This window comes from Nannobrachium achirus (genome assembly GCF_963921795.1).
Source record: "Nannobrachium achirus genome assembly, chromosome: 12".
NCBI classification, from domain to species: Eukaryota; Metazoa; Chordata; class Actinopteri; order Myctophiformes; family Myctophidae; genus Nannobrachium; species Nannobrachium achirus.
Window position 1 is genome coordinate 25,786,710 of NC_137832.1, and position 24,182 is coordinate 25,810,891.

A 24,182-nucleotide genomic window follows, 5' to 3' on the forward strand; every position below is an offset into this window, starting at 1 on the left:
GTGTCACACAAAGTCACGTCCTTTTAGAAAAACATGGAGTCTGAGGCCACCTTAATTAAGCCTAAAATTAGTGGATGCTTTAACTATTGAAAAATAGCAGATATACAAGCCGCGCTGCGAGCTTATAGATCTGCTATTTTTGGAAAAAGTCGTGAAAATGTGTGCAAATCTTTGAATATGTGTATTTTTAAAGCGAACGTTTGTAACTCAAATTTTGCTTCTGGGGGGGGGGGGGGGGGGTCCCTGGAACTAAATATTTTGATGGGGGTCCGTGGCCAAATAAATATCATTTTGGGGGTCCTTCACATGAAAAGGTTTGAGCACCACTGACATAGTAGTCTCTCAAGAACAGACTAGCTGAGCTCCAGCTAAGTGAAAAGGACCTTTTCTTTGACGATGGCTGGCCAGATTGTTGACATAGAAACATAGGTTTTTCCAAAAACCTTAACAAGGATTCAAAAGACACTTATAGAATCAGGTCAAAATTCCAATTTTCATGATTTTTCAAAAATAGCAGATCTACAAGCTCGCAGCGCGGCACTCGGTGCTGCGCTGTGAGCTTGTATATCTGCTATTTTTCAATAGTTAAAGCATAAAATAATAATACACTATAATGTGTACCCGTTCTGAATGGGTTAAAAAGCAGAATGAAAGACGTCCTTCAATGTACAAAAAAAAAAAAAAAAAACACTTAAAAGAATTGACCAACATTTCAATGAAATGAACAAAAGTATCTCTAAAATCACATATTTATTAAATAAACCTAAATTAAAGAAATATGGAAGATCTCAGCGTACCATTGCTTTCCCAAGTTTGCAGTTGTCACCTGTGACCAACACGGCAAACAGAAGTTGACATTGTGGGTATTTTTTTCTGTTTCAAACGGGTTGGACAGCATGTGGCAAACTCTGAATGAAGACCAGGCCATCAATTCAGAGAAATTAAGGCAATTCCCAAACTGAGGAAAACAGGAACTGGCAGTCGGTTTTAATAAAAACATTGAATTCTTTGTGCTACTGACCTGACGTACAAAAAAAGTATTCATTAAAATATTGACATTTATTTTTTAACGTTTTCTTTTAAAAACACCCATCAGTGCCTGAATCCTGGAGAGGATTTGACACAGATACTTAGTTAAGAACTAGCTTTTTTTGGGGGGGATTGACAGATATTCAAAAGTTTAGACTTCAGCTATGATACAGGTGCTTCCACAATTGCCACAAACAACACCATTACCATTGAATCAACATGGCTCAACGCCATACAGTACATACATTGTCATACATTACTTTCTTTTTAAAACTTGTGTGTACCAATGTACATCACAACTGAGAAGTGAAGAGGACTTCCTGTATGCAATATATAGTGAGTAGTACCGTACATCGTTTGTCTTACCAGACACTTTGTGCATATTTCTGTTGTTAGGGATTGTGGTTCTGAGCTCTGGCGTACCTATCCTTACTGGCATAAGAGGTGTGGTAAGGAGCGATTGGGGGAGGGGGCCTTGGATTAGATTGGCGGCTCACTGAAGTGCTTGAGGCGGCGTGAATCCCCAACCCATCAGGGTTCAGTTAGGTTCTAGTAAAGGAGCGCTTGTTTTCGGTGGAGATGACGGAGGAGCGCCATCTCAGGCGACCATGAGCCACGTGAGATACCGCCGAGCGAGCGAGTCGCCGTGTTGAGCGTTGCGACGGTCGCATGAGCCGACTCAGCGCCGTTACCGAGTTATGTGCCGTTATGGACAGAATTGTTAAATCTTCGCCCCCCCGACTCTCGGCACCTCCACGTGGTCCAGATGAACACAACGGAGCGCTCCCCAACTACGGTTCAGCCAATCAGAAGCTTCCGGGGGCGGATCTTAACTGAAGCGTGGAGGGTATTAGATACACGCCTTGAGGTGCAGCGACGTTGCTAGGTTTTCAATGAGATGAGTTCTGGGACCCACGGGTGGTCTTTTGTATGGGTCCCCAATAAAAGTTGTTGTTAATGACAAATTGTTTCATCTTAATTATGGTTATATTAATGCACGTTGAAAATGTACCTGAAAAGATTTAACAAACGAAATCCCAAAATCTGACAACTTTATTTTCAAAAGAAAACTATATACAGAGAACATAGAAATAGCACCAAAATAAAGTATAAAATAAAGACTAAAGGCTGCAGCATACTCCATGCGAGTATGCTGAAGGCTTAAGTACTAGAAGGGTGTCCTGCCTTAAGAAAATACCACTTAATTAAAAAGGGTTTCGACTTAGAGGCGCGGGGACACATAACTAACATCACTGGAGCCGTATTCTGTGGATGAAGCTGGCATAGGCGGGGCTGTAGCGGCTAGGGCTGAACTCTGGAGAGGCAGCCGCATGGCGGACAGGGCTGAAGCGGCTGACTGGGGACGCCAGGCTGCTGCTGGCTGCGGGAGAGCCAGGGGCGTGGCTGTGGATCTGGAGGCGAGGCTTCACCACCGCGGGGCTGGGCCAGCTGGAGGGAACATTATGGATTATGTTACTATTAGGGCTGTCACAATTATTACATAATCGTCTAATCGTGATTATCTGACATTATCGCGATTATTTTGTCATAGTCGTGAATGTTGAAAAATGTCAGAAACTAGAGGTTCGCGGCCCTTCGGGCCGCTCACATCTAGAGTCCACGACCGCTTTTTTTTTTTTTTTAAATTAAAAAAAAAAGTAAAAAAAAAAAAAAAATGATTTTTTTTTTTTTTTTTGGAAAAAAAAAAGTTTTGGCCTAATTGTGTTATTATTGTTACTGTAATAGGCCTGCCAATGTTTTATTTTCATTATTTCAATGTTTTCATTTTAGCAACACACACACACACAGACAGACAGACAGACAGTATCTTGCTGTGAACTCTAGATGTGAGTGGCCCGAAGGGCCGCGAACTTCTTGTAAGATACAGGCTCTCGGCTAGCGATTGAGTCTCTCTCTCTCTCTCTCTCTCTCTCTCTCTCTCTCTCTCTCTCTCTCTCTCTCTCTCTCTCTCTCTCTCTCTCTCTCTCTCTCTCTCTCTCTCTCTCTCTCTCTCTCTCTCTCTCTCTCCTCTCTCTCTCTCTCTCTCTCTCTCTCTCTCTCCCGTGCAGCGCCCCCCCCCCCTTCCCTCTTGTAACCTGAGACTCACTCTCTCTCTCTCTCTCTCTCTCTCTTGCTCTCTAGCGAATCAGCGGACGGCTGTGCCGTGCATTCTACCGACAGCGGAGCTAGCTATGAGTTGAAGTGGATGTAAAGGGGGCGTGTATGGCCTTCTACCGACATCGGAGCTAGCTATGAGTTGAAGTGGATGTAAAGGGGCGTGTATGGCCTTGGAAGTGGGATGCGGCTCTAAGAAAAATGTAATAGTAGATAGTGGAAATAGCAGATCTACAAGCTCGCGATGCGACGCGTTGTGAGCTTGTAGATCGGCTATTTCCACTATCAATGTTATTTTGTATATTTAGGTTATGTGTCATTTCTACCATTATGCAACTTCAAAGCCTAAAAGCCAAACAGAAATGTAATTATCAACGACAAATACACAATTAAATCGTTAATCGCCAATTGTTTGAGTGACAATTAATCGTCATGTAAAATGTCATATCGTGACAGCCCTAATTACTATAGTAACAGTAGTACAAGTAATATACAGATAAAAATAAGAGTATGAGTAAGGACAGTGTTAAGACATTCTTGGAAAACGACTTTCAGCATTTGCAAGCTCCTTTTCATTATGTCGTGCTTCTTGTGTAGTATTCTGACATAAATGTACTCTCAAATTACCTAAAGGGTACCTACACAGCAAAATGTCAAATACCCCATTTTGCCCCAGAATGAAACCAAATTAGCAATATGATTATTTTTGCTTCTTTCTCTGTGTAGAATGGGGACTTAGGACTCCTAATATTGGCCATATTTTTGATTGTTTTTCTGCCATTTTACATTTTCATCAAAACCCACGTTTTGCTACTGCTACAGGTTTTGTCCACAAATCACACAAATTGCTTTACATGATGTGATGAAAACGCATAATACAGGGTTTTGATATTCCATACCAATTGAACTGGCTTCAAGTTTGAGGGTGGGGCCTTATTTACCAAAATGATAGACCCCAAGTTGGAATCAATTTGCAGCTCGAGAACAGACAGACACACACACGAGAGAGAGATAGGCTACTTAGCCATTACACCTCCACAGAAACTCTGTGGTGACACAGACAGCAACATAGTGGGCTTGGCTGGAATTAATGCTTGACAATAGGTTATCAAATAGATTCATTGGGCCTGATTCATCAAGCCAAATTACACCCATATATTGATCTTACAGGCATTTAGGGACAATTCCCAAGTTAGGGTCAGATTCAGCAATGTTTTTGTCAAGGATTTTGAAGGGATTTTGAAGGTAAGACAGAAATGTAAGCCAGATTTAGTCACTTTATGTACACTATATTTACGACCAGACTGATGAATCGGGCCCATTATGCACATACCTGTCGGAAACGTTTTAAAATTACTTGGCACGACCACACATGCTTCAGGTGCTCTTTACCTGGTTTATTGCGGGACGGTGCAGGGTTTTTGCAGGGTTCTTTTGACCGACAGGTCAATACAGGTATTTAACGGCAGCGCAAAAGACCTGACTTCAAATCAGGCAATAATAACAACAATAGGATAGAGATGGTGACCAGTTTGGTCATCATCTCTGTCCTATTATTACTCCCCTCAACCAGATTAAATAACATGCATAAAGATTAAATGCATCACATAAATCACAAACATGCCTACTAACCTTTGCATGTCTGATGTGGAGTATTTTTTCATTGTGCTCTTCCACTTATGAATGCATGGGTACTTTTGAGAGTCAATGTCTATGCCTTCTATTGCAACCAATACCTCTCTGTCCAACTTCGTAGGCGACCCCCTGTGAAAACAGGAAAAGAAAATGAACACATACTTATTTTGATGTTTTTTCTCCAATTGATGATGAGTAGCCTTACTCAGAACTAATGATCTCGAATAGGGGATGGTTAAGTAGAGGACTCCCTTACCCATCAAGGAAAAGCCCTTTCCTAATGCGCGGTGGTGTCCTGGGTAAGAACTCTGAGTTGTCCAATGACTTGTATGACGACCCAGAGGATCCAGAGCTGCTTAGATCCCGCCCTCCATGGTCCCACGACTTGGACCTGGCACAGAGTGTACGGCCAGACACTGGCCCCCTAGTCCTCTGGCCCCCCAGCCCATCCAGACCGTCTTCTGTGTCAAAGTACTCCTCCGAGCTTCCAATGCTACTCACATCCCCATCCTCCCCTTCACTTCCTCCTCCCTCGGTCCTCCACCCAGCCTCTTCGCAGGCCTCCTCGCTGCCCGTGACAAACACGCTGTCCTGACACGTGTGAGCCAGTGACAGCTGGCCCAGCCCTGAGCTCAACTCTATGGCAGCAGAGCTGTTGTAGTGGGAGGGCGAGGAGTCCTGTGCTTCCCTGTGCCTGCTGCCACCACTGCTCCTTCTCTCCCTGATGACAGGAGGGCCGTCAAGTGCGTCCTGCAGCGACATGCGCTCAAATTCCACCATGAGGTTGGAGATGGGTGAGAGGAGGCAGGAAGCAACGGAGGAGGATGAAGTGGAAGAACGGGGGGACACTTTGTCCCCGTTGCGAGTCCTGTCTCGGGAAGAGGGGGAGGTGGTGGAAGGGCATAATCCGTTCTTGCAGACCGCAGCGGGAGACAAGAGGTCGTCGTCCTCCTGGCAGCAGCACAGCGGATCCTGCTCGGCCGCTGCCTCAATGAGGTCTGCGCCACGGTGGTGGTGTAAGCCCGCGGCGATGGGCAAAATGTGAAATTCGTGGCCGCCCATGGCACCCTTCAATGAGCCACTGTCCTTGGAGCGTGCTGAGGTGGTGATGGTTCTGGATAGCGCTGCATTCTGCCGGTTCTTCATCTCCTCCAGCGTGATGTCATCCCCTTCGTCCAAGAAGGCGCCCACAGAGATGGAGTTGCAGAATTTTTTAGGCTTACCTGTAACCGCAAGGGGGGATTAGAAGTACCGAAGCAATGTTTAGGAGCACATTCGCTAAATATACAGTACATTTACTACTGTTAATAACCACAATAATAACAGTAGTAATATTTGCATACCATTCGCCTAGAAACATTTACAAAGTGCTTCACACATTTTGGGCCAAAACAAGTAATATCAAAATATTCCCTTGAAGGAGAGTTTGTTTTAAATCTGTGACCTTTTTTTGGACAACAAACTTGAACTTTAGCGCCACATCACACAGGTTTACAAGTGTAACAAAGTGGGTGAAATTCTTATTTGTACAAGCTCCCATCATTTGCAGTTTTCAAGAAAGAGGAAAAGAATAAGAGGTGGAAAGAAAACTGATCAGATATTCCCAATACGAGTAAGGTAAATACTTTATGTCACAGTTATTTTTTAGATTCAGTAAGATTGAGACCAGGAGCGCTCGTTTTAGGGCACAAGGTGGAGCAAGCGGTGCCTCCATCGGGGAACTAGGAATAATTTGACTGAGGTTAGGTTTAGGATTAGTGTTAGGTTTAGGCATAGTTTTACTGAGGTTAGGGTTAAGTTTAGGCATAGTTTTACTGAGGTTAGGATTAGGGTTAGGCATAGTTTTACTGATGTTAGGGTTAGGTTTAGGCATAGTAGCATTCACCAGCGTGGGACTAATGGGAACAATGGAGGAACAATGAGAACAATGCAGTCAAATGCTCTACCACTGAGACATGGGCTTCATAAGGCCCATAAGGTGAACTAAAACAAGCGCTCCAACCCCAATCTTACTGCCTGGTACCTCAAACAAACTAACATATACATACAGTATGGTGCATGATTAACCCATTTTGGGCAGGAACCCCTTTTGGTGTTTTTACTTTTTTACCCTTCAGGACGGGAAGTCGGGAACCCCTTTTGGTTCCAATTCCAATACTTTTTACACCCACCCTTCGTTTGTGGTCCAAATGATGTCAAAACAAAAAAATACTAAATGTAGAAATTTCCATATGATTTCAAAGGACCTGCTAACTCTGGTGTACAGAAAGACCTAGCCTACCTGGAGAGGGGGTTCTGAAGCGGTTGCTGGTCTCATTCTCCCCAGCCTCCTCATGAGCCCGCTGGCTGAAGTCTTTGTTGTTGAGGTAGTCCTCGAGCTTACGCAGACCTTCTGCTGATGAAAGGTCTACAAAACTTTGAAGGAAGTCCCAATACTCTGCCCAGGGGTGCCCCAGCTCACGAGCCAGGTCTCTGGTAAGACAGGGTCAGAACATATATGTATATATCGTCGCTGTCGGGTGAAAACCTTGTATGTCCAAAACCGTTTGTTTTGCGTTTATCATTTTAAAAGCGATTTAAACTAGTGAAAACAGCCGATCTACAAGCACCGCGAGGCGTTGTGTGCTTGTAGATCTGCTGTTTTCACTACTTTTGTGCGACGGCCTTGTATGATGAAGCAGGGCTTTACTTTGAGAAAGAACGTACACATTTGAAACTTGGAGATACGAGGTTTCCACCCGACAACGGCGATATGTATATGTACACACACATAAATATTTATATATATATATGTTACAGTATGTTTGGGTAACTCAGGACGTTCATTGTAAGAGCGCTTGTTTTGTCGTTCACCACACCAATCACCACCAGATGGCGACGACAGCCATTCACTAGTGAAGGCGCTGACGTCACTCGTTTGCGACTCTCTTTCTTTATTTACTAGCCTAGCTCGGCAGTGTTTAGCCATTAGCCATTAGCTCCATTGTAGTCACTTGGACAGGGCGTTTATCGTGGGCTTGCCCAGGCCTTACGGCCTGGGCATAAATATAACGATTGCATTCACCACGGCTTCGTAACTCGCGCGGCCGGCCCTGGACCAAGGTCCGCTGGCCTTCGCGCCGCTTGCAATGTCGTGGACAATCGAGCGGCTCCGCCTGGAGGACGTTGTTGTGGCGACCGCTTGTTCCGCCCCGTGCCGCACAGCGAGTGCTCCGTTTCTCGACCGTACTGTTTCTCTAACAAACCGTGACATATATATATATATATACATATATACATATACATATACACACACACACACACACACACACACACACACACACACACACACACACACACACACACACACACACACACACACACACACACACACACACACACACACACACACACACACACACACACATACATATCGGTATATATGTGTGTAAACAATCCAACAATGTATTTAGGCTTCTACTTGAAATATTAAATTGCAAGGGAAGAGAAACAATTACATTTCCCTTACACTATTACACAAAGTTGTAAACTATTTCTGAGTGTTGAACTTTTCTTATATTTTCCAGGTTCTTTAAAGTCAACAAGAACTGAACTCTAATGCAGACTGTTATAAGCACAAATACCTGGCAGTAGAGAACAACATGAAACTATTTTTAGACTATTCATTGGCAACTGAGTCAGATGGCAGTCTGGGTGACTTACTAGGGGTGACTTGCTGTAGCAAAACACATGGCACACAAAACATAATGTTGGAGTAGCAGATGCCTATTTATGTGTGACACAGACAGCTGTGGTAATCTGGCCTTGTGTGCACCCTTTTCCCTTTAAATGTTTCTAGCAGTATATATAAGGTTATTATATACGAAAACTAACTAAAAAACTAAAACTAGAATGGAAAAAACATTTTAGTTAACTGAAATAAAAATAAAAACTAAGCTTTTTAAAAAAACAAAAACTAACTGAAACGGTATTGTGTGTTTACAAAACTAACTGAAATAAACTAAAATTATAGAGAAAATCTCCTTAGTTTGTCTTTTGTCTTTCGTGGAAATAAAAAATAAAAAAAACACCAGTTGGTGAGGTCAAAGAGAGAAGTTGTATGTCTCAACATTCCTGCCACTCTCAACAATATGATGTTTTGTTGATTTTCTTTATTAGACAATACTTTTTCCGGAGCTTTTTTAATCTCAGCCCTGACAAATACCCCATATTACATAAAAGACTAAAACTAACACTAAAACTAATACAAACTAAACTAAAACTAAGCATTTTCAAAAAATAAAAACGAAACGAAACTAGCAACTTCACTATAAAAACGAATTAAAACTAAACTGTAATTGAAAACAAAACCTCAAAACTAATAAAAATAAAAACTAACGGAAAAATCCAAAACTATTATAACCTTATATACAGTGTACTGTACACATACATAGATCATGAAAACTGCTAAAACAAATGAAGGGAACCTTTTTTTTTTCATCTATATTTAACATTTCGGTTTCATGACAACCAAATGCACAACCGATTGGGGCATGCATTCCCAATTTGCATCGTTCCCAAGTCGGCTAGTGCCCAATGGGCACCGGTCTAGATACAATTACATAACCTTTTGTATAGTTGTGTATATATGTGAGGTTGTTACAAAATCCCAAGGCAAACCTGGACTTGACTCACAGCACACCGTTTGGAAACGGTGTGCTGCCCTAAGCAACCAGACATACTCCATCCATACTCCATCCACAACCTTTTCTTCTAGTGTTTATCCCTATTCATGGGTTGCATTTGTAGTCCTACACCAGCCATTTTGAGGACCAACACAGGTGTTTTGATTAACGTAGATCATTGGTTCTATAGCAATCAGACATATTGAACACCTGTGTTGGTCCTCAATATGGCCGGTTTAGGACTACAAATGCAACCCATGAATTAAGGCCCATTCCCACTGGACCGGATAACAGATTAAAAAAAATCTCTTTCTCCAGATATTTTTCCATTCAAGTGGATGGTAGATACAGATAAAAATAAATATCTGTCACAGATGACAGATAAAAGAAATATCTGTGACAGATTTTTCTTTTTATCTGTATCTACCATCCACTTGAATAGAATTTTTTTTATCTGTTATCTGGCCCAGTGGGAATGGGCCTATGCCGTCTCCCCAGTCTCAGTCTTTTCTATAAATGCATGGTTGTGAAGAGTTCCAGAGCTGTCCCTACCTGCCCACTCTCTCTGCCCCACGGTCAGGGTCTGACTTGAGGATGTGGTGAAAATGCTCTGCTCTGTCTCTGGGCGGCGTCTTCCATGCCCGGCGGAACTCATCTGCCTGGAGGAAATTATGTCACTATTTCAGTACAGGTTGGACTTCAGCACATTTCACTTACCGTTTTACCAGCATGCTTTTCTGAAAACGGCATACAGTGTTTTTGGTTTGAAATCATAGCAACACTAGTTGAATAGACCTTTTGCTAAGTGCCGCCCCTACGTTTGACAACACAGGCATCATTTTCAGAGTTTTGAGTTGGGGAAAGTAATACAAAAATACCACCTTCAATGTATATAGGGGATTATCGTCTGCTACTTCAATGACTTATATGGTATGAAAGGACTACAGCGAATGGCAGCGGTTGCTAAACTATTATTTGACAATCGATATCGGGGGGTGGAGTTTAGTGAAAGGTCTATTAGGCGATCAGTAAAAAATAATCTATGGTGCCACTGGAATCCATGTTAAACACTACAGGTTGGCAAAGAGAAACATTAAATAGCAAACAGCCTTTAAAATGTCACATGGTATGTGAACGTATAAAGTAAAGCCAGAGAGAGAATGGAAGAGAGAAAGAGAGAGATGGAACTTGCCTTAGAAGGGCTCAGCGGGCCAGCAAAGGCTTTGACCGCCATAACTGGATCCTTGGGACTTCTTGTACATTGTGGAGAGAATGAACGAGAGCGACTGTCCAATGGCTCAGGAGACCAGGGTGCACCAATCACAGGCTGAGCAGAGTTGTCCGTGGCCCTCAGTAATGGGATATAGCAGCGGTCTGAGACACATGAATCATTGTTTTACACCTGATTACAACTGAAAAAGGCTTAATCATTGTTTTTAAATCACTATGCATTAACATTAGATTCAACAGTTGTACATGTACTAATTAGTGTATATAAATACATAGTTGGTGCACTAGCCCCATTACACCTTAATTATCAACCCTCCACATTTCTGAATGGTCATTTGGTTGCACCATGGTGAGGGTGTACCAGACACAGGCAAAATGCTGCTAATTAACCTCCAGTAGACATTTCTTATCAACTGTAGCCTTTATTTAATACCGGCCTTTAACTTCTTGACCAGAATCGCGGGATGTGCGAGATCATATTTGTGCTGCATGAAAAAAACTGAAGCTATGTGCTTACCTTCCAAATATTCACATATTTTCTGCCTCACTTCTTGGGTTTTATTTTTTCTGTCACAAATTACCTGAAGAGAAGAGTTTGTGACATAAGTGAGCTGATGGCTCATTTAGCATGCCTACCACATAATATGCAAAGAATATACATAATAAATAATGTAAACACTCTTGTTTTCCAATACATTTATAGGAAAACAAATGGAATGCAGTTTGGCACTGATAGCTCTGCTCTTAGGATGCTCCTTAAATTAGCCAAGCCGCATGTTAAGCTAAATCAGGAGGGAGCTCCCCCCATGGATATAAAAGAGCATGCCACAAGCAAGACATTGAATTTCATTCAAACTTTGTACCATGCACAACTCTGAAGTAGAAAGGTGGAGGCTTGGGTGGCAGAAGAAAAGCTTTGCAAACGGCTAATAAAGTATTCAATCAATCAATCAAAGCATGTGAGGCAGGATTGGTGTTATGGTGAAGCTGTATTTGAGTGTAGGAGAAGATAGTGTATTGGGTTAACATGACTGTACGTATTAAGAGAATGTTGATGAGAATATAAACACAAACAAATAGCTTACTTCACAGGGCTTTTGGTCATACTTGTTCTTGCAGTTCTTGTCGATGTCAGGGTGTGAGCAGAGGATATTAACCACGTCTGGACAACCAAACTTGCAGGCAAAATGGAGAGCCGTCTCAAAGCCCTGAGACGGAGCAGAACATAAAATATGAAGAACACACAGCTACTCATTTTTCTTGGGTCTTTTCTTGAGCCTGACCCTGTATCTATTTTGCAGACAGTGAAGGGAAGGCACAGGGGTGAGGCACTGTTGGTTTTCAAGGATCCATGTGGATACAAAGCTGGACTTAACACCATTAGCACAGTGGCTCTCAAATCCAAGTGTTGTTAGTTTTATTACCCTCCAGGACCTCCACATAGTCAAATTTGTATTAATTTGGGAGTTACCTAACTAGTCATTCAACTGACTTTTATCAGGCTATGGGGCCATGGACCTTCATTTCAAATTAATACGTCCTATTAACATGAAAAGAAGGCTTGTTTTAAAGGTATTTCTTAATAGCTAAGATAAATAGATAGAATAGTCACTTGACTTGTACTCATTATCTCATTAAAATCACAGGCCACTTTCACCCCCCACCCTCTGAGAGTCTCACCAAAGCACTTTTCTCTTTACCCTTCTGTCTCCTTTGCCAAATGGAAATGGTTATCTTATTAAACACCTCACCTAATAGCAATAACTGCTTCTCAACAACGCTGGCGTAAGGCAAAAATAATCAACACATTCTAAATGATATGAGAGAACTGACGGCCCGTTCAGAAAATGAAATCGCTGACTACAGGGAAGTTTAGATAAAGAAGCGGTGGATTCATTATGTTAACAATCAGAGCCAATAACCTCGTCAAGAGTGTTGAGGTACAGTATACTGTAGGTAGTGGTGGGCGATATGGTGATAATTATCGTTGAGACGATACAATGTCTCCACGATATGCCTTTTCAGAGGTATCGTATGTATCGTGATACAATTAAGTGAGCCTTGTAAAAAATCCTGTTTAATCGTCATTACAGAGATTCATTGCAGAATTCATTTAAACCTGCATTTTGGTCAAAATCATCAGTTCTCATCTTCAGTTCTCAAACTTTAAAAAGTCATGGTATCCACTTAACTCTGACAGTATACGGGTCCATTTGGTTTCATTTGTATACTGTCAGAGTTACATACTTGTAAAGTTCAATTTAGACCTCCCAAAAGGAACCCAGAGAGTCTAGTTTTTGTCAAGTAACTTGAAAAATAACCATAAAAACCAACGTGAAAAAGAATCATGATAAAATCGTGTATCGTGATACAGCTTGGAAAAATATTGTGATATTGTATTTTTCCATATCGCCCACCCCTAACTGTAGGTCTGCGATGCAGGGGACAGGTTAAGGTTGCTGATGATGTGTGAACATCAGTGGTGTGATATGTAAACTCACAGCCTTATCTGGAGTGTTGAGGTATAAGTCGACGATGTAATGGATGCGCTTTTGAAGCATGGCATCCTTGTCGTCAGGATACATGAGCCGCATGAACTCAGGATTTTCCAGAGTATCCAGTAGCAGCTGGACAATTCCCGCCTGGTTCTCCTTGGCAGCCACATGCATCACATTGTAGCGGCAGCCCTCCTAAGCAGAGCACAACAGCAAAAGGTTGTTAAATATTAGTACTTGATTGATGGCCTTAGGATGAGTATCTTCTTCAGATGTCTAGGAAATGTCTGTTCAATATATCATTCTTGCATCTAGAATCAAATCTCTGAAACATCAAAATATAAAATATGGTGATTAAAAGGACTGTTATAAAATTTACAAAATACACTGTTATTTAATGTTGGGAGCGGGGTTACGCATTGCTCCAAAGAAAAAAGAAAGTAAGGTCTGCAAAGTCACCAAAATGAAATGTTAATTATAATTACATATTTTCTTTTGTTAACTTCTACCAATCTCTTTTCTTCGCTGTTATTTCCATGTCATGCCTTAATATTTTCCTCTTAAGGCCAGATCTGATCAAAGATTCACAATCAAATTGCAAAACTTAAAACAGAATCCCCAAATGTTTTAAAACAGGCCAATCCACAACAAAGCGATAGCATAAGCAAGTCGTTTACATTACACCTCTTTCCAAAGTCTTCTACTTCCTAGTTGGTGTAGTTCAAACACTGCAGCTTACATTGCTTGAAACAGGAAACACATAAGCGGTAAAACTACTGAACTGGTATCCATTTATTTCCTACGAAGACATGGCCCAATCTACATGTTGATGGATTGTAACAACTTTCACATGATGTTACATTCACCCATTCTATACCAAATGAAAAGCATTATTTGTCATTATTATTATTTATGTGTAGTACATGACATGTTTAGTATACACTGTTTTATGCCAGTAGAAGAAGAATACTGTTGCAATTCAATCATGACATTAATTATTATCTATAACAGTAGGACCTGGACAGACACACAAAACAAAACCTCTGAGGTGCAGTCAAGCAAAAACAACAAATAGGTTACTAACTGCATAACACTTTTGAACTTCTTTATTTTTATTTTGAGGGAAGTGGGTTATAGCAGTGACACTAAGTGGTTTGGTGGCTTGTCAAAGATGCAAACAACTTGGGGCGGCCGTAGCTGGTCAGAGAGGTCGCCTGGGAAACAGAAGCAGGGTTCCAATTTCCCACACATTTTTACCAATTAATTTCCAAAACTTTTCCAAAACTTTTCCAGAATATTTAACCCAATTTCCAGGACTATATAACAATAATTCAGCTCAATAACAGGTCGCTTACTCCTATGCGCAATGCCCAAAGACAGGTAGTGTATGCCAGTGGTTCTCAACCTTTTCAGGCCGTGACCCCCGAAATAATCATGTTTTAACTGGGGACCCGGCACCCTGACGAGCACTAAGATTTGAGGAATTTTGTATAACACGGTTCTATTGTGAAAATAGCCCAATTTCTGCCTCTAATATTTGACAATTTGGCCCATGTTTAATTTGTCATTTCAGAGGTATTAACAAAATCAATAACCAAAGACAATGCAGAGCTATTTTTTCCAGGACCTTCCAGGACCCTTGATGAATTCCAAAACTTTTCCAGTACTGGAAAAATATTTTTCTAATTTCAAAATATTATATTTCATGACCGTGGGAACCCTGTGTATGTGTCTCTGAGCACTTAGCCCTTAACTGCTCCCAGACGTTATAGGATGGGTAAATGCAGAGGACAATTTTCACGTATTTGACAAAATTATATTATTATTATAACTTGGAGGCTGAGGACTTTGCCTCAACAATGGGTGTTATAATGGATGCATCCTGCATTCTAAAACTCTTAACCTCTCACTTGACAAGTTTAGCCTTTCCAGATGCCATGAGTCGCCAGCCAAAGGCTTCCAGCAAGGAGAGTTCACACGACAGAGGTCGTTTGTGAATGTTTGAGCTGAACTGGCCTTTATGAGGATTATCCATGTACTCCTCCCTACAGGTTGATTGCAATATTACACTGTAAAAGCTGTGTTAACTCATTGAATGCCATTTCAAGATGGCCCCCAAGTACCAGACTGCCACTATCCTAGATTTCTAGTGCACGGATCAATTTTTAGTGCACGGATCGTGCACGCCCATGCACCATATATGCATCATATGTGTAGTACTTTTTAACAGCTTTCAAACAAAAAAATCCGCTTGGAAATCCGTTCAGGCATTCATGAGTTACAAGCCTTCAAAGTCAGACAAAACAGCCATTTTTGACATTTTGAAAGATGTGTTTGTTTGTTATGGGGCTACACATGCAATTTCACAATTGCGATCATGCCTAATACATTTGAGGCATTTTTAGAATTTTTTTTATAAAAATAAATTTTGAAAAAAAAAAAAAAAAAAAAGAATTTTTTTTTTTTTTTTTCAAAATGGCTTCCAACTCGGGAAACTCGGGCTCTGGCAGCCTGGGACTACTGTAATAACTCGGGAAACTCGGGCCTTGGCAGTCAATGAGTTAATATAACAGAGTGTGAAAATGTAGCTATAGCGATTTGTACACTCACGAGTTACCAATGGATGAATTAACACTTCACTGTGTAGTGAAGTCATAATAGGAACTGAATATTCTTCTACTGGAAGTCAATCTGGATAAGAGTGCTATGTAAATACACACAAGAAAGAATAACATTTAAATCCACTGGCAATAGGGAAGGATAGGATAAGGAAACCAAAAATGTTTGTCTACAGAAGACGTGAGATGATTGGTTAAAGTCACCGGCAGCCTTTATAGAGATAGTAGCGAGTTTAAGCTAGATGGTTTTCAATACGGCAACGCCAGGCGGACTACGGCTGCTATGACGTAATCGCTGTAGCGATCAAAATGGTTAAGCAAAGCCTCTGCGGCGACGGGTTCCCACCCCTTTCACTGAACGCTTTGGTTCCCATGGCGACGTGTACACGCAGCAGACGGAGTAGGCGCTACGTGGGAAGGGACCTTCTGCCGTAGTAGAGGCGGCCGCGGCGACGGCAGGTTTATCTATCGAGCGTGGATCATTTCCGATTACCGTTGTCATCTGCCGTTGCCGTAGCGAGCTTAAACTCGCTATTAAAGGTCAGGAATGATACTGGAAAGAAGTTGATATCAACAAAGTGCCACACTCCATTCAGACGACACACCACCAAGTGTTCATACTTAGCGTTAAAGACTGTATACTCACCACACTTTACAATTTGTTGCATGACAGAGAAATAAGACGACATATCTGGTCACTATATGGGCTAGGGAGACATAATTCTAAAAAGCGATAACTTTTTCTAAATAATGTTTTATTTAAAATTGTTCAACATAAATGTATTTCTAAGACCATTATCGTCCAGTTTGAATCTGCCATTTTCCATAATAAACATTAATTCCCTTGTGTCAGCATCATGACCTAATCAGGTTGTCATAATATTCTATAATTCTGGGGGTTAGGTGTAGATTAGCCCTGCCCAGTCCAACACATCTACCAAAGGCATCCATGTCATCAGTGGTAGAAGATTACTGCACTTGCAAATGAAAAACTAACATCTAATATTTCCCTGATGTAAAATGCTTGACTTATTTAGGCATATCTATCTATTTGATAGATCCTTCCACAAATAATCAGTTATCAATTAAATGGTTACGATCTCCTTTGTGAAGAGACATTCATGTGAAAAACTGTAATCAAACGTGTTCATATCTGCTCACCTGTACAATCGTAGGGTTGTCTCCAGAGCCGATGAGATAGCGAGGGTTGCTCCAGACTAGCTCACTGAAGGCTGCCTCGTCTCCTTTCTCCACAGCCTTCCTGAGCTTGGCAGTCAGGTCTTGGGTTCTGGGGCTCTTGAAACTGTTGGCACGCTCTCGATTGATAGTGTCCACTTCCATGTTGTCTGGAATCAAAAGGAACATGATGACAATGGAGGCGTGAATCTTGAGTGTTTAAGCAAGTTCAGCAAGACAGACCAGAATGATTTAGAAAATGGCTTTAACTAGAGTCCGACTGATATCTCTCGCCTCGTGATTGGGAAAGCCACAGTGGAGGGGCGGTCTGTCTTTGATAGTTCAGTGGAGGTTGGAAAGAAACATGGAAAGAGTCAGGGAGTGACACAGCTTGGGAATTGAACGACAGTGGAGCCTATGGGCTTTCTTGTGTTTTTACACTTTTAAATTCATTTTCAAAATGGTGCTCAATCAATAAATCAATCAAAAGCAAACCAATGAAAAAATAATTATTTGGCACTGGCAAAACCAAACCAACCCCGAAATCGCATCAGAGCCTATACACGTTTTCTTTTTTTGTTCTTACTCATAGACCTACCAGCGGAATAAATACCTTACAGAACTAGCTTTACAATACCACCGTCTTTACAGAACAGTTCTCTCACCCATCTGACCTTACTTACCCTTACAGACTAGTCCTGGTTTGACTGGAGAAACGCAGGACATGGACTTGCTGGGAGATGGGTAATAGTCGCATATCCCCTTTGCAAATTTCTCGGCATCCTCCCGGTTGGAGAAGGCTTTGAAGCGGGCTCCCTTCATCATCTTTACCACCTGGAGGGCCTCTTTCTTATCCGTGTACACATGTGCCCTCTCTGCACAAAACAAAGAACATATCATTGTGTTGATGTGCGTTATTTGTCCCGTCACTTTGGATATTGTTTTTATATGGGAAACCCCTTTTTAAAGTTATCTATAGGGCATTTTCAAGCCTTTATTATTTGGTAGTCGATAGTGGAAAAGGTTCATGGCTGCACGTGTAACTCGTCATCATCCCACCAAAGATAACACATGTAATGCATTGCCAATCAAGCTCACTATGTGACACATTGTGAGCTTATTGCGACTGTAGGGAGCAGTTAGTATCAAAACCTCCGCCTCATGTCTGTCAGTCAGTCAGTCACGCACGCTCCATATGGGATCTCTGATATCATCAATATTAAGCCCATATTGTGTCAGTCTCATGATAACCAGTAGGGCTCTCACAATATGCCTAATCCACAATTTGAGTGCTATATGAGTCATATGACTACATTTAGGCTATTGTCTTGAAAAACACTTTCTCAACAAGTCATTTTTATTTGAATAATAACAAATGAGATTGAGAATAACAAAAGGTTTAACATAAACAATATAAACTTTGCGTTTTATGCCCTAATAACTGACATTTTCATGTGCGGAGGTGAATCGCGATTCGGGTTGTGATTCCGATTCACTGAATTGAACGCAGATTTCGGTTCGATTCGCGATTCGAAATCGTGACAGCCTTAACAACCAGTGTGGTTGCCGAGACGCAAGTCACACTTGCAAATTTATGCCCTTATCATATGTAACGGAGGTCATCCGAACCTCCCCACCCGGCTTCGAACCCGGGTCTCCCGCGTGAAAGTCCAATATCTTAACCACTAGACCAAAGAGACATCTCTTTGGTCCGGGGGAGATACTAGACTTTTGAGGCTTCAAGGCTGGGGCTGCGACTCTCTCCGTCATACTCACCCCCCTTTGACCTCCTCCTACGGGGAAGCCCGGATCCGGGTCACGGCACCAATGTAACGGAGGTCATCCGAACCTCCCCACCCGGCTTCGAACCTGAGTCTCCCGCGTGAAAGTCCAATATCTTAACCACTAGACCAAAGAGACACCTCTTTGGTCCGGGGGAGATACTAGACTTTTGAGGCTTCAAGGCTGGGGCTGCGACTCTCTCCGTCACACATACATGGAGATCGCAACCTCGCCCTTAGGGCGTCTTCTGCTATTTTGGACGAGTGACGTTGTCGTACGAGAGTTTAAATTACGCATCAGCTTATAGATCAGATCCTCTCAGCAACAGCAAGTGACACTGCTGTGCAATTAGGTATAAATTGAGCCTTTCACAGAATATGGACCCATTTTGACAACAGCAATCACCCTCAAACTAAAGGTTACATTACCCTCTGGGAGAGCATGGCAATCGTCATGACTAAACAAACAAACAAGCAACATTACACTCTCAGTCGTCTTTCTATCAGCAGAAAGAGTCAAGGACCAAAGGTTTACATATTAATAGATCATGATGACAAGTGATAGCTGTAGTCATGTTCCTACACATTAATAATTGTCAGACTAGTCTAAAAGTAATGTCCCATAATAGTAAAATCACAGGTTTAATTCCCACTGGAGATTCCTGATCATGTTGTGTGCCATCTCTATGTCAACAAACCAAAGCAGTAGACATTATTATATTAGGTATTTCAACCCCTGTCAAACTTTTCTCTATCAGATTGTTATCCTTTTTCAATAAAAGACAAATAACGCTACTATACTAAAAATGCTGTGTTTTTGCAAGGGTAAATATTACTTTTCTAAATTGTGGTCTTATTTTGTAACATAACATTCACATTTCTGAAAATCAGGTCCATGATCTGCACCTTAATTTCTAAATGAGAACATTTGGTGCGATGGTTAATGTGATACATTCTGATAAGTGAAATGTCACGACAGTCAACTAAGCTATAATAGCTTATAAAAGTACTTCACCCTATCAATTCACACCATGAATCCTTGAATTCAAGGAGAAAGTTTTTTGATTTGTCACATTCCCTAGAATGAAGAATTCGAAAATAAAGTTTTACTAAATGACTCTCTTACCATTTCGAGCAAATACATCCTCCCACATTGGACATACTCCAAAGAAAACTTGAGACACTTGTTCGTGCTTTGCAGGAGTGCCAGGACAACTGCCCTCTGCAGAAATGTTTGAGGTGGTCCTCGACTTTACCGAGATCTCCTCTTCCTCAGGAGGGTTGAGTCCCATGCCATACCCAAAGTCCACATCTTCACTGGCAGCCTGAGGAGGGCTGGTACTGCTGGTGTCGTTGAAAGTTAGTGCACGTGCTGATGTGACACATGGCGCCGAGTTGTCCTGGTCAGCGCTGGAAGAGGCTGCACTGCCCGAGTCGCTCGGAGTTGAGCCGTTGCCCGTCTCTGAGCCGCAGCCGTCCACTGACTCTGCAAGGACTCTGGCCAGCTTCCTCTCAAAGATGGCCCGGGTGGTGGCCGTGATGGGACCACACTTGAGGTCCGCCCTGGCAAACTCCTCTCGCAGCTCGTCAGCACTCAGGCCCCTCAGCCTGCTCAGAACCGCCTCCATACTTCAGCTGCCTAAAGTAAAACCAGAACACATTCAACAACCTTGACAAATAGACTAATAATAATCAGTGGTGTAAAGAAACTAAGTACATTTACTCAAGTACACTTTTGAGCCTTTTGTAATTTACTGGAGTATTTCCAATACTTTTACTTCTACTCCACAACATCTTGGATCCAAATACTGTACTCTTACTCCACTACAATTATTTGAAAACTTTACTTACTAGTTACTTTGCAGCAGGTATAAATTATATTATAAAACATACATAAACCACTTTTGCCAAAAAAAAAATGTTTTTTCTTTTGGTACTTTATATTTACATTTTGATGCCAAGTTGACAACAATGTCATACTTTTACTCAAGGTCATTTTGAATTCGGGACTTTTACTTGTAACAGAGTACTTCTAGATTGAAGTATTCTCCAACACTGCCAGTGCATACAGTACAAACCAGATCACACTCAACAACCATGACAAATAGACTAATAATAAATAGTGTCACTCGTGCCCACCTGGCCAATAAATGCTACCCATTAGGTCAAAGTCTGTTAACACATCGTCAGATAACTAACTTTGGAAAAGACAAGTAAAGCCATGAATTAATAAGCTTGTCCAAGTAGGTTGCCCCAAACTAGCACGCTAGATGAATTGAATAGCTATGCTATTATTAGCTATGCTAAAAAAAACAATGACATAGTTGGTTGGTTTAATTAGAGCTTTGTCCTTTAAACTATAGCCAACGTGTTATTTTACGATTTTTAAAAAATTGATTTTTAAACACGCCGCCTAGAAGGATTATCTCGATAAGCTAGCCACAGTAGCTAGCTAACCAACAAGTACCGCCAGCCTGAGCCGGGGATGGGAATGAGCAATAAAATAGCCGATCTACAAGCTCACAGTGCGTCGCGGATGCGACGCATCGTGAGCTTGTAGATCGCCAATTTTAATGAGCTGCTCTCATATGGCAGGCGGATGAAAATCTACAATGTGACCACAGTAGAAGTGCAATCTAAGAGAAAACGCTACATTCCAAAAGCCAAGAATATATACAATCACTAAATAATAATAACAATAACGAACCCGTAGCAGGGAAGAGGCAAATAAACAATGTAACAATCATGTCAGACAATATAATCGCACGCTGTCACGCCCAAGTGATGGTCTTCTTTTCACACTACATGCAACAATATCATGACATGATGCCGATCTGATCCAAGCACAGATGATGACATCTGCAGACAAGTGCATCTCACTACTCACCGAGCATCATTTTTTATTTCTTATGGTAATCAAAGCTGTTGTTTTGGCAGCAGCGAGCAGATGAAGTGTTGTGTTGGGTGAGAGACAGAGACACAATGCTCGAGACGGCCGGGATATGGTCTCATTGTTTACAACACGTTGTGCGCATGCTCACTTTCAAGGGAGGGCTCGTGGTGCTGCGAACACACATAGGAACAAATCTACCGCAGCGGCGTCAGTTCAGAAAGAGCTAAGGTATGGCAACATGACTGTCACACCAGTCATGTTGCCATACCTTAGCAACGGGCACGATTAAAGTACATTTTATTATTTTCCCCTGTAGCCAAGGTATGGCAGCTGCCATAGCTTGCCATACCCAATTGACGCCTCTGGTGGAAAAAGTACTCAAAATATGTTTTACTTCAAGTAAAAGTGTCAGTAGTTCAGTACTGAACGTAGAAACACTCGTAAAAGTCCGGAACTCAAAATTTACTTGAGTAAACGTACTTAAGTATTGGCATAAAAATCAATGTAGAGTCTAGACTACCAAAAGTAAAAGTACTTTATGCACACTGGATGTACCATTTCAAGTTTTCAAATGTAGGCCTATACATACAATAAAAACTCTTTTGAAAATAGCCTAATGTATATTAGGACTCAAGTGGTTAATTTATGTTTTGTGATAATAATCTACAAAGTAACTTAAAGTTTTTAAATAAATGTAAATGTAGTGGAGTAGAAGTCAAAGATAATATTTGCCTCTGAGATGTAGTGGAGTAAAAGTAAAAGTATTATTTGGAAATACAAATACCTAAACATTTTAAGTAAATGTACTTTGTCTTAGTGTTACTTACTTTCCACCACTGCTGATCGACTAAAAGACACTGCTAACGTTAGCATTCAGGCTAGTCATTTAAGCTAAGCTAACGACCGTTAGCAGTGCACACACATGAATATGTCTGCGTCACACTGAAGGGAAATATATATTATATTTGTCAATGTCTTCTACAGCAGTGCCAGTGAAGCCGTACTATCTTTGTGTAAACATACGCCAGCCCGGCAGCTTGAGTGTAACATGCCAACCTCATGCACTCTGTGTGCTCTGGCTGCTAGTCTGCTGCTGCTCTGCTTGCTGCACTGTGCAGTCAGTCAGTGTGCAATCCATGGTGCAATCTCGCCGCGACGCTTTCAAAATACAGGAACGTGGACCCAAGACACATCCATCCAACCCAATGCCTGAATGCAATTCTGTCACAAACATATTAAAGTACGACTTCAACACTTTTTCAACCTATCTTCATATATATAGCCTAATTGGTCCCCACTAATGTTCATGATAAAATAGCACATTTTTTCCCCCCTACTCGGTGTGTGGTGGTGGAGGCGCTGTGTGAGCAGTTCAGAAACCCGTCTACCAGTGACATCATCGATGGAGAATCCAAACTAATAGAGGGTATGCGAGTGACATCATCATCATACCCTAGGGTGACCATATTTTCAGCCACTCAAACCGGGACGCAAAACACTGTTGCCTAAAACTGGGACCCTAAAAGCAATGCGCACGTTACCGCGCACGCGCGTGCCCATTCTCTAACGTTCGTGCACGCGCACACACGCACCGCAGGGTTGCAAACAGGCAGTGAGTGATTGACAAACAGCCTCAGCGTTGAATTCAGACACGCAATGAATTTGTTCCTTTTTTCTGATTGGTTAGGTGAGCATGTTTTCATGAAAAGAACATGATAAATGTCTATGCAACCACTGAAAACAGCTATTATTATTTTAATTCTGGCGAAAACCGGGACAATTTTGTAGTGAATGTTGAAAACCGGGACATATTAGTGTTTTAGAGATATTTGTCGGGACACCGGGACACGTAGCTTGAAAACGGGACTGTCCCGGGTAAAACGGGACGTCTGGTCACCCTATCATACCCGAAAGTTATGGGGAACGCCTACTGAGTGGCAAAAACTATACTTTCTGGCCTTGACAGCCCATACATCCAAACAGAAAAGTCCTATTCTGATTACATTAAACAACGTTAAACTCCCTTTGCCACTCGATTTGCCATTCACTTTATGCATGTGCATACCCTTTGAGAGAAAAAAAAGACAGAAATTATATTCCTGAAAAGTTACCATGCTATAATGGAAGCCATTGTTCTTGCGATTATAAAAATATTACAAAAATAAAAAGAATCTTGTTTAAATAATCTGCCCAACGATGTGACTGGTAGATGGGTTTCTGAACTGCACACAACTCCTAAGAGACATATACTAAGTAGAAATTAAATTTTGATCATGAAAATTAGTGAGAAACAATTATATAAATAGGTTGAAAAGTAGTGAAGTTGTCCTTTAAAGCTGTATTCGACTTTTAGTGCCAGAAACAAAGTTCAGCCTCATGACTAGACAGAGTACATTTTTCTCTATGTCTAGTCAGGAGGCTAGACATACTCAATAAAATAAATAAAATGTTCTAAAAACACGTGCCCCAGGGTTAAGGCATCTTCTGAAGTAATAGTGATGTGTAAATATTTACATAACAAAACACACACATGCACTGTTTGATGA

At 41.5% G+C, this 24,182-nt stretch overlaps 1 protein-coding gene across 2 annotated transcripts; it reads right to left on the reverse strand.

Annotated features, from left to right (window-relative positions):
• Positions 1 to 787: 787 nt before the first annotated feature.
• On the reverse strand, positions 788 to 22,738 carry ankle2 (ankyrin repeat and LEM domain containing 2). 2 transcript variants are annotated; one of them, XM_080738933.1, is made up of 13 exons: positions 22,693 to 22,738; positions 19,870 to 20,382; positions 17,646 to 17,837; positions 16,948 to 17,132; positions 13,175 to 13,363; positions 11,759 to 11,881; positions 11,191 to 11,254; positions 10,632 to 10,817; positions 9,996 to 10,098; positions 7,061 to 7,251; positions 5,036 to 6,002; positions 4,777 to 4,908; positions 788 to 2,478 (listed from the first exon to the last, which is right to left on the reverse strand). In XM_080738933.1, the coding sequence occupies exons 2-13, from the start codon at positions 20,369 to 20,371 to the stop codon at positions 2,280 to 2,282; spliced, it is 3,033 nt and encodes a 1,010-aa protein (XP_080595059.1). In that variant the 5' UTR covers positions 20,372 to 20,382; positions 22,693 to 22,738; the 3' UTR covers positions 788 to 2,279. The 2 variants fall into 2 exon arrangements, with proteins under 2 accessions (XP_080595059.1, XP_080595060.1); XM_080738934.1 differs by lacking the exon at positions 22,693 to 22,738 and adding an exon at positions 21,631 to 21,700.
• Positions 22,739 to 24,182: the final 1,444 nt, after the last annotated feature.

Coding starts and splice junctions, on each gene's coding strand:
- ankle2 (XM_080738933.1), bottom strand. CDS start 20,371: ATGGAGGCGGTTCTGAGCAGGCTGAGGGGCCTGAGTGCTGACGAGCTG. Junction 11,255..11,758: donor ATGACCAAAAGCCCTGTGAA/GTAAGCTATTTG, acceptor TCTTCTCTTCAG/GTAATTTGTGACAGAAAAAA. Junction 10,099..10,631: donor GCTGAGCCCTTCTAAGGCAA/GTTCCATCTCTC, acceptor TCCTCCAGGCAG/ATGAGTTCCGCCGGGCATGG.